Source organism: Chelon labrosus (genome assembly GCF_963514085.1).
Source record: "Chelon labrosus genome assembly, chromosome: 16".
NCBI classification, from domain to species: domain Eukaryota; kingdom Metazoa; phylum Chordata; class Actinopteri; order Mugiliformes; family Mugilidae; genus Chelon; species Chelon labrosus.
This window is the reverse complement of record NC_140349.1, coordinates 14,126,387-14,142,982: the sequence shown is the minus strand read 5'-3', so window position 1 is coordinate 14,142,982 and position 16,596 is coordinate 14,126,387. Positions and strand designations below refer to the sequence as shown.

At 44.0% G+C, this 16,596-nt stretch overlaps 1 protein-coding gene across 1 annotated transcript; it reads right to left on the bottom strand.

Moving 5' to 3' along the window:
- Nucleotides 1-557: 557 nt before the first annotated feature.
- Nucleotides 558-15,970, bottom strand: ubp1 (upstream binding protein 1). Its single transcript, XM_084563629.1, has 16 exons — nt 15,039-15,970; nt 9,346-9,497; nt 8,135-8,211; nt 7,938-8,043; nt 7,734-7,840; nt 7,467-7,619; nt 7,259-7,369; nt 6,919-7,026; nt 6,578-6,684; nt 6,423-6,477; nt 6,031-6,124; nt 5,852-5,942; nt 4,930-5,048; nt 4,697-4,839; nt 2,939-2,990; nt 558-2,816 (listed from the first exon to the last, which is right to left on the bottom strand). Exons 1-16 carry the CDS (start codon nt 15,152-15,154, stop codon nt 2,779-2,781), a joined length of 1,629 nt encoding a protein of 542 aa, XP_084419755.1. The 5' UTR covers nt 15,155-15,970; the 3' UTR covers nt 558-2,778.
- Nucleotides 15,971-16,596: the final 626 nt, after the last annotated feature.

The following is a 16,596-nucleotide window of genomic DNA, read 5'->3' as shown; positions in this document are numbered from 1 at the left end:
CAATCTGCTCAACAAACCGTATGAGTAGCATCACCTGAAAGCACTGAGACAAAAGGCCACTGTTTTTCACCGTCACCTTAAATATCACGTAAAACATCAGGAGACAGCTGTTTATTGTGTAGTACAAATAGAATTTTCTTGCTTAAGTGTTTCTATTGTCCGGATGTGATCATTAAAGGAGCACTCCACCAATTCTACGAATAAACGTCTTTCTTGTAAACCCAACCTACAATAACAGTTGTGTAATATTTCTGTAGCGCTGTTGGAGCTGGAAAAAAAATAAAAATACTGAAGGCAAAAATACATGGCACAACTTCCATTATGTTTTTGAATATTAAATTTTGTGTTAAATTCATAAAATTAACCCTTAAACCCTGCCTGTGTTGTAATACTTTTTAAAAATCTCCATCCTAACAACACACATACAAAAAACAGGAATACAGGAATTTAAGAGCTAAAGTCTACAAGAATAATGATATTATCAGTTTGCCAGTCAGGTGTAGTCACATTTGTTTCTTGTACATTATTGTCCTTCAGTGTAATAACGAAGCACGATGTCAGAGAAAGTTATGAAATCATTTATTCCCAGCACATGTGGTTGTGTACATCTCCAGCATATGATACTGTGCACATGAGAAGCATCGTCATCAACATTAGGCTGTACATTAACAGTGGTCACCTCTCCTTGTCGCACTCACTCACACAATCACACAGACAGACGGTCAGGCCTTCAGCGGACCAAAGCTGCTCACCAGAGTTTCCCCGACTCTGCGTCGCATCTCTGCTCTGTTCTCGCTAATTTCCAAGTGGATGAACTCATGTCTTTTTAAACGCCAGGAGAGCTACAGTCCTGGCTCTGGTACAAGTCGAGACAAAAACACTTTTCAGTCTCAACATTTTATTTTATTATTTTTTTTGTTCTCCTTCTCATTAAGCGGATAAGAAGAGTTTGGGGTTGTAGGACTACCAACTACACATCAAGCTTGAATTTTGTGAATTTCTTCAGTGCAGGCTTGGTCTCTAACGTCTGGAAAAAGAAGGATGGGGTTACACTCACTGACAAAATTATCCATTCCACTTTTACCCCCCCCCCCTTCCCGATCTTCCACATGCTCTTTTCTAAATAGCAAGCTAAAAACTGTTTCATTATACCAACAGGGAAAAAGTTAATGACAACTGACGTAAAAACATTTTGTTTGCAAGAACAAAAAATGATTCACATGCACACACGCACTCAGTCTGACATGTTGATGTGTGAACTGAACCCACGTCAAACATGCCAGACACTCTGTACCAAAATTAATATGTCAGATGACTTAATGCCGACTCCCATGAGTGCCATCACTTTTCGAAGGGCACTCGAAAAACCTGTTCTTCCTGTTTTCAGCTACATCAAAAACATTCTGAAGATGGATGCAGTGCCGCCATGATTTTCTCAATTAAGAGGGTGAGACTACTGAAACCAGGCGACGTCACTGATGCCTTTCTACCGGCCTGCTACAGGATGGCTTGTTTCTTGCAAAGCAGATCCTGGAATGGAGGGTTTAAAATGTCAGTGGACAATAAACTCCACTTAGAACCAATGCTTTTACTGCTTCTAAAAGGCTGAGAGCAGAGCCACAGAGGCTTTTCCTCAAAAAATGCCTATCAATCTGGAACCTGTTTGGTCCCCTTTATAGTAGTTTTTATTTTTTTTTTATACTTTTGGATAGGCTCCACCAGACAGTATTCTTAAGAGGTTTTAATCCACCATGCACGTTCATGGCCCAAATCCCAGAACCACACTTCTCTAAACCAGTGTTTCAAAGTCATTACACAAAGCAGAGGAGTCAAAAATGAAGTGTGTGCGCTCTGTGTTGTGTAGATGTGAGTAAAAGATCGAGCTAAAAAGCCAATATGGCACCAGAAACAAGTAAATACGGCGGGAGCAATCGAAAGAGCGGATCCATAAATAAAGCGTCAACTAAAAACGGTAAAAAGCGCAGGCCGAACAGGACGTACGATGGGAGGGCAGAGTGTGTCGACACTCCAACGCGGATATGGCTGTTAAGTCAGAATCATGACTCTATGCGAGTTAATTAAATCAGTCCAAGAAAACAGGATGTGGCGTCAACATCCATAAACGACGCCGCTTCTACAAATTTAGCCTGGATATTTCAGGGGTTACCAAGCTGATGGTTAATTAATGGTTTATTAAGACAACCCCGTCAAGAATGTTAAACAAGCAGATTAAGGTGGGATTCTCTTTTAAGCAAGTTAGTATGAGATCACATGCTGTTCAGCAGTACAGGTTATCAAATACTGGCCTAGTGCTGGTTTTGCGCGTTGTGTAGGAAGGGCAACGAGCAATAAGGAAACTCTGCTTTCTTTCCATCACCTGCCGGGCCAGCACATCACCCACCCCTCTCTCCTGGAGCCTCCACCCTCCCTTCTCCACACAGAAACCATATAAAAGACAAAAAAAATATATATAATAATAAAATCAAAATACATAGAACATGGTTAACTTTCCCCTAATCCCAAATCCTCCCCAGTCTCTCTTCTTTTAGCTAATCTCCTCCGTTAATAATGTTTTCAATATGAAACAGTGGACACACCCATGTCAGATTCTAACATTTACATGGCTTTAGCGCAGTCTCTCTGCTTTCCATCGAGCGATCGTTTCGAGAGATAGGGAGGACGTAGAAGGGAAAAGTAGAGGCAGGCAGAGAGGGACAGAGGGAGGCTTCTGCTCCAAAACAGAGGGTGGAGTATTAGTGATGCCATCTGTCCTCCCCACTACTTCAGGATGAGATGGAGTCCTTCGCCCAACTCATCTGGAGAGAAACGAGAGCGAAAAAGTACATGAAATCCTCGTCAAATGAAGACAGGCTACAGCCAGTTACAATGCAGGAGAACTCTAGCTAATGGTGTTAGCATAGACACGCTATGAGCTGACCTTTGACAGTGCTGATCAAAAAACAGCTCTCGTCAGGGAAGTTGTAAACCATCTGCAATAAAACAGAAAGACAGCATGAAAAAGCAGTTTCCACGGTATATTAGAGGTCACTAATGGCAGTGGCTGACGATTCTCAGTCAGAAACTAAGCAGGAACATTTCAGTGTGTGGCAGCAGGAGGACACTGTAAATGACATGCAAATAAGTGACTCTACAAACTGCACAGTGCTTTTCATAGTTGGACTTAAAACAAAATAGCGACCAACTGCTTTTCTAGTCCTCTAGTATGAGCCAGCTTGACGGTTTCCCTATCCGCTATGGTTTTATAATTGAGAGGATTAGTAAGGTCAAAAGGGCTAAACAAACTACCCTGATACGCCAAACTGACCACAAAAAAGTCCATGTACTATTTGAAATCATTATTTTTGTGGGTTCAGTGTTTTCATTTTGAGTTTTGACCAAAGTCATGTTATAAAAAGAAACATCATCATGTCAATATTACCTCACACCATTAAAAAAAAAACAAGACAAACAGTTTACAGCCATGTGAGCAGCTCTGTTAAAGGGGATCTACTTCACCAATGTTTTATTATGATACGCTAGTGCTATTCCCCTTTGAGTCATCCAGGGTCTGTAGATTGACCTACAGACCCCGGATGATGTCTTCTGACCTGGATAATATCATTTCTGAGCAGCGCGTACACCTGTGGCGGTTGGCTTGTTTACCTGTAATTTGCTACTGCCAGTTTTTGGCAACATGGCTGAATATTTTTCCGATTCTGAGGTTGTGGACGAACCATAGCAGTAGCAAATTACAGGTAAACAAGTCGACCTTTGTGAGTGCACGTGCCGCTCAGAGATGACATCATCCAGGTCAGAAGTCATGATAACACGTAACTCTGGACTCAATGGGAAATAGCACTAGCGTATCATAAGAAAATATTGGTGAAATGAACGAGTTTCGCAGCAGATAATGCGTTATTTAGAGGCTGCGTCTCGGTGCCCCAGTCACTCCCACTCTAATTATCTCCTGAACTAGTGCAAATGGAACAAAAGTGATATTGTTGAGTAAACGAAGGTATTTTATGCTAGAAATAAGGTCCAGGTTGTAAAAAAAACAGCAGTTCTCCTTTAAGCAGCATCAAGGCAGAAAGTTGCTCAAGCTAAATGCTAACTCAGGATGTATTTATATTTATTAAATAACCTTAAACACAAGGTAAGGCTGGTTCATGGAAGACGCATGCTGATGGCATATTACAAATTACCTTTTACTTTATCTCTATAAACAGATATTTGCATATCTTGATTGATTAGTTGGTTGATTCTGGTACAAGAAGGTTTGTAGTTTCTGTTTGTAGTCGGTGTCGACTACAAACAGAAACCACATTTGATTGGGCTTTGGTTGCAGGTAAACAGTCTGTGTTGAGAGGAGAAGACGTCAGCCTGCAGGCTACCACATCACAGTTGTCACGTGAATTCTTTGAACAAAGTCGTTGCAGCTGTTTTAAACCATCGACTGAATGTCAACTCTCCAGATGTAGACCTCGTCTCTCAACTCTAACTTCATTTAGAGTTTGCTTACACAAGACTGTGTGGTGATTTTTCTTGCTTTTAGTGGAAACTGGTGAGTGGTTCACACAGATTAACGTTTTAATGTCAGTTTAAAAAAGCCCTTAGGAGCTGAGAATGTGTTACTCTGAATATTAAAGTGCAAAAGGAGAGGGAGAGTCTGGTAAACAGCCTCTGATTGTGTTTGTACCTGGTCACTCAGCAGGATGAGTATTCCTGTAGGACCCTGCCTGTACACTTGGTTAATCGTTCCCAGTGGAAGGCTGCACACACAAGCCATCTTGCGGATGAGTTCTGCAGCGGTGAGCTCCTCTAGGTACAGAGCATGGTACACTGCAGAGGAACAGACAAGAGAAGATGTTTCACATTCATCCTGCATGACCCCAGTGACGCTCATCAGTGACACCAACAACACCTCTTTACCTTGTAAACTAGAGGAGATGCTGTGTTCTCCATTTTCATTGGTACTGTGTCCCTCCAGCAGGGGGCTCTCCTGAGGGGACTCCTGACAGACGTACACCGTCAACCTGGGACGCACAGACCTGTACACAGGAAACAGTTGTGTCTGAGGGGGGTTGAGGTAGCCCGCACAACAGAGGGGGGTAGCAGGAAATGAGAAGTCTAACGAGAGATGCTGATGATGCGTAATCATTGTGTATGTAAAATAAAATGAGACACTTGTTCAGTGTTGTTGTTGAGTAAAGGTGTGGACAACCATAAAAACAAGGGCACACTGAACAACCATAACATTGTGACCACTAATATTATATAGGTCGCCTTTTTTCTGCCTCAACATCGCTGAACCCTCAAGACATGGACTCTACAAACCTCTGAAGGTGAGCTGAGGTATCTGAAACCGAGACGTTGGCAGCAGATACTTTGTGGGGCCTCAATGGATCAGACATTTTTTCCAGCCTATCCCACAGATGCTCTATTGTACCGAGATCTGGAGAATTTGGAGGCCAACTGTACCCACCCACCCACCCATCAAACTGATGATGTGTGTTCTGTCAACTTTCTATCAGAACCAGTGTCAACTTTTTCGGCAGTAGCTCATCTGGTCAGCCTTTGGTCCCCACCTGCATCAGTGAGCCTTGGCCGCTCACTTTTAAGTAGCTACTGACCACTGTAGACCATGAACAGTCAACAAAAGATGCAGTTTTGGAAAAATCCCTCATCCCACTCAAATCCCTCTACTACTCATTTGTCCTGCTTCTGACATCAACTCTGAGGACAAATGTTCACTTGCAGCCCAATACATCCCGCCCACTAACAAGTGACATTATATCAAGATAATCTGTGTTATTCAACTGACCTATCGTTGGCGTATTTGTATAAAACATACCTGGATTTGAGTGCATTGAAGAGTCGGATACCATCTGCTGGCCCACAAATCTCTACCAGGTCGTCCCGGTTTAGCTTCAACAAATCAGAACCTACGCAAAAAATGAGAACCAGTCAACTGTAATGAAGGCAGCGTCACATCGGTGTCTTGTTGTGTGCCGACGACGTGCCAATGGATACCTGAGAAGTGAGAGAAGAGCCGTGTGTAGGAGCTGAAGCGATTTTTCACCAGCCACTTCTGTGCGTCTTGTGTCGAGGCAGTGGGGCTCAACTGCTGTAAAAAGGGACGAGGACACAGAAGATGTCAGCACATTTTGTTTGGTCCGTGTTTGATGAACCTGGGCTTGTGGATAATGATTATTTCAGTCCCTCACCAAAATAAGCTTCATTAAGATGCAATATTTATGATATAAACCTTTAAATTAGTTAGTAATTGATCATAATTACCAGACGTAACCTACAATGGATTTTAGCCGTCAATTATTCTGTTATTTACTCTGTGACATGAGAATACATCTTCCGTGGAAAAACGTTTTATTCTTTAAGTCTTTTATCGTTTCATATAGACTAACCTCCGTGTTGCCATGGCTACCAGGGTCTGCCTGGTGATTGGGAGAGGACGAGTCACTATGGGGGGAAAAAAAACAACAACAACACAACAGAGTGGTGAGACCGACACACACTTTATTATAAAGTCTAAACTAAGCAAACAGAACTACAGTAGTACCTGTCCAGTACTGAGGAGGTTGTGTATGTGGACAGCGGGGTGGAGGTGAAGGAGGGAGTAGCTGCCTGGTTGGGGCTGACGTAGGCGGTGTCTGGCCATGGTGAGCACTGAAGAAAAACACACACGTGTAAATATTCAATAATTACAGCATGGATAGTTAGTTTGGAATTTAGTTTTGCACAGTTTCCACCCATATAATGTCAAATACAAGACATTATAACATTCCCTTCAGAGCAACAGAGGAACTACAAGCTTCAGACTACATCTAGTGTCTACAACTGTGGATGGAATGATGGGGGAGGAAAAGGAGGAGCAGCAGCGGAGGAGAGCAGGATGCTTACACTGCCTCTTTTGGCCAAGGAGTCGCCACAGTCAGCGGGAAGTGTCCGCTTGCTGGACTTTTTCAGCTCGTGGTCGCCCGCTTCTTCGATGATGGGCTCAAGCCTTGTCTACATACAGACACACAGCAGAGGTTAGTCTGTCGGCGACCAACACACGAACACAACTCTAAGCCAGAAAACGGCAAGAAAGAATGGTAAAATAGAAAAATGTTTAGGTAGCCCCTTTACATCAAGAGCAACGTTGCAGAAACACATTTTGTACTTGGGTCCAAATGAAAACAGAACCTGGATGAGTGTTAGTGCTAAAGCCTCATAAAGTCCACTACAGCAGAATACTGACCTCTGATAGGATAGTGGTATCGTAGGAAGGTTGGTACTTTTCCTTCTCTTGAGGGGTGCGTTTCTCCATCTTCTCCCTGTCAGTCTTTTGCTTGCGGTCCGCCCCCTTTGGCTAAAGTCGAAAGACGAGACAGTAAAACAGGACATGTTTAACTGTGTTGACATATGAGGACGTCAACATTTCCCCCCATGAGAGATTGAGTGTGTACCTTAAAGACTTTAATTTGGCAGGAGGCGGAGTGGAGATGCTCTGTGTACTCTCCACTGTCTCCCTGGGCAAACGTGTCGATCTGGATCCTGAAGGGGACGCCCTTCTCTCCACCGTGCTTCCTGGGAGTGAACTCTGTGCTGATGCAGTGCACCTGCAGACAATGTACAGAGTACAATGTGCTCAAAATATGTTTTTGATGTGGGTGTAACAAAGAGAGTCAATGTATGCATGCGGTCTGACTGACGGTGGGTGTTTTGCATGTCACCTGCACAAAAACAGAAGTTCTCTTGTTCATGTCCCACAGAAACTCTGCAGCGTTAAGCTGGGAGGGGTGAGTCTTCGGCTCCACGATGCCCACCGACATCGGGATATCTGCCCCGCACAAACACACAGATATTTGAGCTGCACGGCACAGACGCATACATACACGGGACTGTTTAAGTAAACATTTCTAGTCAGGCATCTTTACCGATGTCGAGGAGACGGTCGCCAGGACGATTCCACCTCCAGCCTTCCAGCTGCTGGTGTTCTGTGTACTGCAACCGACGGTCATGAAACACTACTCTCACTGTGCTCTGCACACACACAAACACCCACATATTAGATTTAATGTTTAGATAACATGAGAGATAGACGTTTGTTGTCCAACAGCGAGGATCCTCTCACCTTCACCATCTTGTTGTTGAGCTCTGGTAACTCCCCTGGCTTCCTGTTGTCCAACATACGCACCTCGTAAGACTGGCCTGAGAGAGATAAGGAGGAGAAGACCACAGCTCTAAAACAAACAAACTTCACAAAGCCCCTGATGTAGCCAGTGTATTAACTTTCAGACTTTGTCATCAAACAGTTCCAGCTTGGATAAACAATTATTGCACTTGGTCAATGGCCCATTTATCGGCTCCATTTTATTTGAAATTATCAAATTTCCATGAGATATAATCATATTGCAACAATAAACTAAGACTACTGTGGAAAAGACAGGAACTATATTTAGATGTCTGATTTTTCTTCTAATTCCTAATGTGGGAAAAAAGCATTTTTTAAGTTGTATACATTATCCTTTCCGGCATTTCTTCTTTAAATTACTAATTGTAAATCTTAGACTTTTGATGCTTTACTTGTAGACACAGAAGCATCTGACTGAAATGTTTTATGAGGTTGCTTGTTTAGTTTGTGTGAACTGAGCTTATGTAGGCGCAGGTTCTCAAATGTACCCATATTCATGCCGGCTACATTTAAGGACACTGAACAGTTAAATACTTGGACGCCGGTATCATCTCTATCAACAAGGAGTTAGGATCTTGGCCAGACAATACGGTTATGTTTACATAGCCGACAATACAGTAAGATTTTCCAAGAAATGCCAGGCATCTCGATCTAATGGCAAAACTGTCTTCAATGATGAGCTCTCAGCAGATTGAAAAATGCATGAGCAAAAAACAGATGCTGCAAGTATTTAGCTGCACTCGTACTTCTGTATAATTCACGTATGGAAAATCCATTTCGGTGAATGAATGTTAAATCACCGGGGCCCAATAAAGCTTCCTTCCTGCAGTAAAGCAAACAAGAACGTGGATGTTCCCATATGTTGCCGCTAGATTTGTGTGATTAAATAGAGTGAGCAAACAGCAAACTGCCGGCGAATAGCAGGGCTGGAAGAGGCCGCCATTCACTTCAGCAATGGTTTCGTTTTACAGTAATCCCACTAATGTGTATTAAATTAATGTACTGATTATTTATTGATGTTAAACTGGGGCTGTGCAGAACACGGACACAAGAGTCTTGAGTGTGTGCAAAAGACATCAAGCACCTGAGTTTTATACCAAAGTCAACCAAGAGTTTCCCCTTGAATGAATGCGCTGTATTGTGCGTCTCACCTTGGTTTAGGTATGTGAGCGTCTCGTCGTGCAGCTTGACGGCAGGCGAGGTGGCGGTGCACATCACATACTGGAATGGGGGATTTTTGGTCTCGTTTTCAGGAGGGAGGCTGGAGTCCTCCTGCTTAAAGATCGGCAGAGCCAGCACATCACTGAGAGGCAGAAAAAAAAAAAGAGGAGACAGTAAGTGCAGGTACGACGCAGACGAGGTGGTCAGGAAAGCAGAAGGCCACCATGAAAGTGACACAGTTTGGAGTATTTACTGAACAGCAAGAGGGATTCGTCCTGAAGATAATCCCTTCCCTAAAAGCCAAGAAGAATCCTGGTTTTACTCATCAAGTGTGGACGCTCTTAATCTCTATTAACACATCAAACTACTTTGTGGCATTTAAATTATTGATCCACAACTTCTGGCAGGACAATGCCTCAACTTCTTCACAGTGCGGAATTATTAAATGGACATGCTTATTTTAGAATAAGTGACGAAAGCTTTCCATCGATCAAATGGCTCCCTTATTATGTATGCATGAGGCCGCAGTGGGACAAATGAACAGAAACACCCAGAGATAGCCTGAGCTGCTGACATGTACTATCTCTCACACTTGGCAGCCGCTCTAGACCGCCAAGCCGTCCTCAGCTCACCCTGACAAATGCTGCAGTAGTGTCAAAGGGTGCACAGTGAACACGAGAGTGTGTGTGTGTGTACATCTCGGTGGATCTGCAAAAAACAGGAGCCCTATCCTTGAAAGAAAAAAATCAGATTGTGGCACCTCATTACCTGGAAATTCTTGGAAAGTCATCAAGAAACTAAACCTGAGTACAATTTCTCCTTTTTAAAAAAAATAAATAAATAAAATATAATTTTAAAGACATTCCTGCAGCAGTTTCCTCCAAACAACAACGTCTTTCAAACAGCCGCCTGCAAGACTTATTCAGCCTCAGATCGCTCTCCCTCAATCACTCGCTGATGTGTTTTCTCTGCAGAGCTCAGACAGCGCCAACCTGGGTGCCACAGCCCCGTTGAGACGTGCTGCCCACAAAAAAGAAAAAAAAACTATGTCTGCTTCCTGAAATCTGAGGAGCTCATTCCTACGAAACACACCAAGACATTCTGTTCCTACCAGCAGCTGACTCCGAACACACCCCCCAAAAGCCAACCCATGGAAGCCAAAGACACCCCACACACTTGATGTTGATCGTGTTGGTCACCAATGTGAACTCTGTCACTTGAGCACCGGTAAACCTGCTGACACTCAAATGTGACCCGCCGCATACCTACGTCACACGCAGATAAATGCACACTAAAAGCAGATGGATGAGGCGGCTGCTGATAAGATGCATCCTGAGAGGTCTTGCCTTCATCACCCAAATATCACAACGTCCCAAATAACCTGTTTTGCGTAATGCGGCGCACGCATACAGCAAAAATTTTAAATCAAACAGGTGGTTTTTAGGCGATAACGCCACTTCGCTGCCACCTTTAATCGTTTAAGAAACGCAGATGCATCATCAGCGAGCAGTGCTGAGTAACCATCGATTCACAAGATGCCTCAAAATAAATACTGGAACCACGTGGGTGAGAAGGAACTGGTGCTTTGCCGTCGTCTCATTCATTTAAAACTAACAACATGAAAATGTCTTCCTTGGCTGTGTGCATTTGTAGCGGTTTTTGCATGGCTGCACGGACTGTGTGTAGCAGTGATAATTTTGCATAATAATTAGACTAGTTTCTGTTCACCTGTATAGAAACACCAGGCTGAAACAAAACACCCCCTCTATATTTACATCATTCTCTCTACAGTTTGAGGTTTGGTGCTCTTTTAATAACATCCTCTTCTTCTGCTTTGTTTTTTTTTTGGAGACTTGGTGCCACTGAGCGTTGATCTCGATGTGCTCAATGTGGCTGAACAATTTAGAGTAGTAGTAGTAGTAGTAGTAGTAGAGTGTTCTCGCTTTAGTATTTCCGGCTGCTTCTCCATCTCCACAATTTTCGAATTGATTGTTTTGGATCAGTAAAGATGGAACACATCGAGGAAAGGAGGTACAAAAACTTGTATCGCTCGTCTTTGGCAAAAGGCAGGAAGTGGAAAGTGAAGCAGAAAAAAGTAGAAACAAAAATGAACCCGTCTGGGCGAAAAAAGACACAGCACCGACTAGTGTTTGGGTGGCGTTGTTACAGAGCGAGCCAGGCTGAGGAGCGCACAAGAACAAATGGCTCGCACCGGCGTAGGCTATGTGCGTAGGTTACAGCGTCTACGTCGCGCAGTACTCTAAAAGAGCCTTTACTTTCCAGTTCATTAGCTACACTAGTTAAAACGAATGCAATCTAAAACAAAACTCCCGCACTAAATCCTCCTTCATAAATGTTATAATGTTCAGTTCATGTTGAAGCGGCGTCAAAAACGTGGTCATTCAACTGTACGATCGTTTGGAGGATGTAGTTTGTGGTGCTGTTAAACTGGATTGAATCAAACACTTAAGTTGTTTTCTGTTATTTAGCTTAGCCCACTGAATAAAATGTCAAGATAATCGAAACATGCGTGGGTACGGCACAAAACAATTCAAGAGTACTACAAACCACAGCCAGCAACGTACCATAACCTTCATTAAGATAAGATTCACCACAAGACTGTTGTAGTGATGCATTTGTTTTCATTAGAGTATCTAACTCAGTGACAACTGTATAATCTAATGCAAGTCTGGGCACCTAAATACATGAATTGCTTATGTATTAATTACACATTCTGGTTGAATAAATGAATATTGATATAAGAATTAATAAGCCCCATGTCTGATGCATAATTTATAGTTTACACTTTTAAAATTATTTATTAATCAGGTCTAAAGTTTAACTTCTAATATGAGGACTGAATACAGCCACAAAATAAAAACGCAGCTGTTCAACACGGCTGAAGTTTGATACAGACTATCAAACTGTTAAACGCAATCATCATTAAACTAAACTGTCGTGATAACGACGAGCAAAAGTGAAAATGTGATCCTTGGTTGTCAGTCAGTATAACGTGTTGGTACCGTATTGTGAGGAACGTAATGTGGGGAAAAAAAATATCTTGTTGCTTCTGTGTAACACGGTGAATAAATAAGAGCCTCTTGATATTTTACACTACACTCCATGACAATGTTTCGCTTTTTAATAGACTTGTAGCTCCAATGTTAGGTGATGTTAGAGAAAGTAAACTTCATGAGAATAAGATGTAGTATTGGAGTGGCTAAGTTTTTTTTTGTTTGCTGTGGATCTCAAGAGCAGGCAGCAGGGATTGTGTTTTGATAAGATACATGCTTTGATTATAATAATAATAATAATTAAAGCTGCAAGCAGCATTGAGGTGGCCAAGCAGAAAGTTCGGCAGTGCAGATTTGCCGTGTAACTCAATGCAGTCGCATCAGACATAAAGCATTAAGCAGTCACAGCAGGTTTCAAGCCAAAAAAGCCAGGATCGGTTGAGATATAAGGTCACTTCCTGTTTGGCGAATGCTTTTGCCAATTGCTCCAGAAAGCAATGCATTGATAAGGCATGGTCCGAAGATGGCCTGTTCCAATTTTGGTGAAGATCAGATGAAATTTGTGACCTGTGAAAATGTTTTGATGTTTCTGATTAAATCCAATATGGCGGCCGAATCAATTACGATGACATCACAAGTTGACGTGGGTCGGCCTAAGGACGTCTAACAGTATTACCAGACACCATTAGTACATTTTAATTCCAAACACATCAACAGCTACAGGCCAAAATGCATGGTTGCTAATTGCAGCGCCCCCTAGAGGTCAAAGGTCGCCAAAATTTCTTGAGCGTTCCCCTGATCGGGTCCTGAGTCCATGCACCGAGTTTGGCTTTGATACATGCAAGGGCTGCTGAGATATGAGCTCACTTCCTGTTAGGGGCTTCGCCGCAAATTTCGATTGGCTGTTACGGGAGAACGGTTTTAGTTCCGAAGACAAAAAGTAATGCGTTAATGTAGCACGGTCCGTAGATGACGTGTGTGAAGTTTGGTGTCGATGGGACAAAATTTGTGACCCGTGAAAACTTTGAAGTGTTTTCGATAAAATCCAAAATGGCGGAAATTCCAATGGGGCGAAATTAACATCATAGGTATCGTCGATCTCGGCGTGATCCAAGGAGTCCAACAGTACCAAGTTTTTGAATATCAGGCATACGGGTCAAAAGTTATAAGGAAAAACGCAATTTTGCTAATTACATCGCCCCCTAGTGGCCGAATGACACCAAATTTTTATTGCGCACTTCTAACGGAGTGTCGAAGCGCGTGACCGAGTTTGGTCTTCGGAAGTCAAAGCGTCGCCGAGATATAAGAAAACTTCCTGTTTGGCGGCGTTGCCGGCGACTGCGATTGGCTAACACAAAAAGTTGGCATGAACTGTCACCGGGGCAACCCACGGTATGTGCGGATATCGCAATTTCATTTCAAATAAAAACGCATCAAGAGATATTAGCAAAAACAATGTTTTGCTAATTATAGCGCCCCCTAGTGGAGAAATGACACCAGATTTTTATCGTGCACTTGGGACACCATCTGGAAGCGTGCTACCAAATTTGGTTTCATTGCACCAAAACGTTGCCGAGATATGAGCTCAAATGGAAAACGGCGCCTTCGCCGCCAATTTTGATTGGCTGTTACGGCCAAACGGTTTCGAATCTGAAGATTCCTTCTGATAACTTTTGTGCGCATTGGTCAGAAGACGGTCTGTGCCAATTTTCGTGAGAATCGGACAAAATTTGTGACCGCTGAAACTTTTTTCGTGTTTTTGATGAAATCCAAAATGGCGGAAAATCCATCATGACGGAAATTGACGCCATATGGTGCGTTGAACTCGGCTTGGTCCAAGGATGCCGAGGATACCTTGTTTTCAAAAATCGGACATACGGTTCAAAAGTTACATGCACAAATGTACTTCAAACTTTGACCCGTTGGTGGCGCTAGAGCGTGGTTAGTGCTTACATGAAACTCAGTCAAAGTAATGTTGAGACTGTCCTTAAGCTGTGTGCAAAATTTGACAACTTTTTACCATACGGTTCTATGGGCTGCCATAGACTCCCATGGCGGAATAATAATAATAATAATAGGGAAGAAAACGTACAAACACAATAGGTGTCCTACGCAGCTTCGCTGCTTGGCCACCAATAAACGTGTCCTGCGTTAAAGAGAGGAGAAAGCTGAGCCGAAGCTCCTGACAATAACACTAAGAGGAAAGTAGAGCATGTTCTAGTAAAAAAGGACAAAAATCACTTGTCTCCACACAATACTGGTGTTCAGACACAAAGCCAAGGACCCTGTTCTCACCACTGTGGCAGTCTGAGGGGCCAAAACTGGCCCCCCCTCCCACAGACTTCCTCAGTGTAACACAAAGTTCAGGTATCTCTAGTAAACACACACATAATCTGAGGCACAGGGTGAATTTATATGACGTCCCGTGCCCCCACACACACTTTACAGCACGTGTCTTTGCTTTGTGAGGGTTTAGAGAAATTAATCTGACCGCGGCACCCTGCAGTGACTGCCTTACTCCAAATCCCAAAACAAAGAGAAACCAACGCAGCCAGCACAAAGGGAATAACACACCCAGGCAGGGAGGCTTCAGTGTTAACACTTCCGACACAGAGTGTGTTGTTACTGCGTTATGAAGCTGGAGTTTGCATGTTGACCCAGGCTCTAACCTCATGCTGTAGGCTCCAGCCCCCAGCTCCTGCCCGATGCCGGACAGGCTGGCATCGAAGTCGTGCACCAGCCCCGACTCGATGGTGGCGTCCTCCATCTTCAGCACCCAGGCCATCGGCCCCAGCTCCTTGTCCTCGGCTTCTACTCGGAGGGCCGCCAGCTTGCTTCAGGTGTGCGAGAGGTCGGCTAGCGGGGAAGGGGGCTCTGCAGCTTCTGGGTGACACCCGTGAGAGGAAAGTTACGCTGCTAGCCCGCTAGCCGCTCCCTGGCAAGCTGGGCAGGTGAACTGGTAGCTTTCCACAGAGACTGGATGTGTCGCCATATCTCCACTCGGGTTTTGAGGGTCCTTTATTTCACACAACACGATGCTCCACGACTGGAAGACTGTCTGAAAGCAACGATAAGTTAGAACCCACTCGGCTAACAAGTAGTTAGTCGTGACAGACGGTGCGAGCTAGTTGTCAGCATGCTAACGTTAGCTAACAGCTAGCTTAGCAACGGCAGCTTAAGCAAGCTAGCATGGATTCAGCGGCCCCGTCGTTACTCCAGACACATCGTCCTCAAACGGTTTAGCTAAGGTCCGCCGAGCAAAACGAAACAAGCGGGTAAATGTGTATAGTTTTAGTCCACACGCCGCATCCCACGCAGCGTCCACACAGCTGTTGCTACCAAGCTAACTAGCATCAACTTCACTCGCTTTCAATCAACTGTGCTAACGTCCGGTGACCTAAGAGCAGCTCTCCTCTGGGGCTCCCTGTACGATCCCAAACCGCGCTCCCCTTCTCATCGCGACGCTGGAATCACCGCCGACGCTCCCAGTCTTTAAGTCGCAGTCCTCGAACCATCCAAAGTGAAGCGTTTGACACAAAACCAGGCATCAACATGGCTCCCCTCAGCATACAGACGGTCCCTCTATGAAGCCCTGCAAGGCTGCCACCGCCAGCCTCGACAATGATGCCAGGACGGCGCTCGGCCAATCAGAGGACGCGTTCTGTGCCCAGCGCGGACGGATCAGCCAATCAGAAGCCCCCGAGCTTCCGTCATTGTGTCCTACTGTAGTTACGTTCTGCCTCCCAAAAACTGTAATATATCTACAAAGTCATTACTGTCAACAAATGTGAATACTGTGGACACACACAACAACACTCCAGTATGTATATATACCTTATATACACACTAACCCGTCGCTGATCCCTTTTGTGTAAAAGCAAGCAATAACCAACAGTTATTCATTAACAATTCAAATAAAGAACTACAAACACTGTTAACACAATGAGGCCACAAATTAAACAAACATTTCGTCGTGCAGTTTAGGAGGTTTATACCGGGTGTAGCTGCTGCTGCCGCCGTCGTATCTCTGTGCAGGGGATCGGAAGTTTTCAGTGTATGGCTGCCAGAACAACATAGTGTCTCCCATCAGCTGTCCCCCCTCAGTGCGCCTCACTGCTGCTGCTGCTGCTGCTGCTGCTGCACACAAACACGGTACAGACCAGGTCCAGAGAGGAGCCCGGTGTCTGAGTCATGTCAGTGCTGAACGGAACAGTCTACAGAAGCTGG

Coding starts and splice junctions, on each gene's coding strand:
- ubp1 (XM_084563629.1), bottom strand. CDS start 15,154: ATGGCCTGGGTGCTGAAGATGGAGGACGCCACCATCGAGTCGGGGCTG. Junction 8,044..8,134: donor TCAACAACAAGATGGTGAAG/GTGAGAGGATCC, acceptor GTGTGTGTGCAG/AGCACAGTGAGAGTAGTGTT. Junction 6,478..6,577: donor ACCTCCTCAGTACTGGACAG/GTACTACTGTAG, acceptor TTCCCCCCATAG/TGACTCGTCCTCTCCCAATC.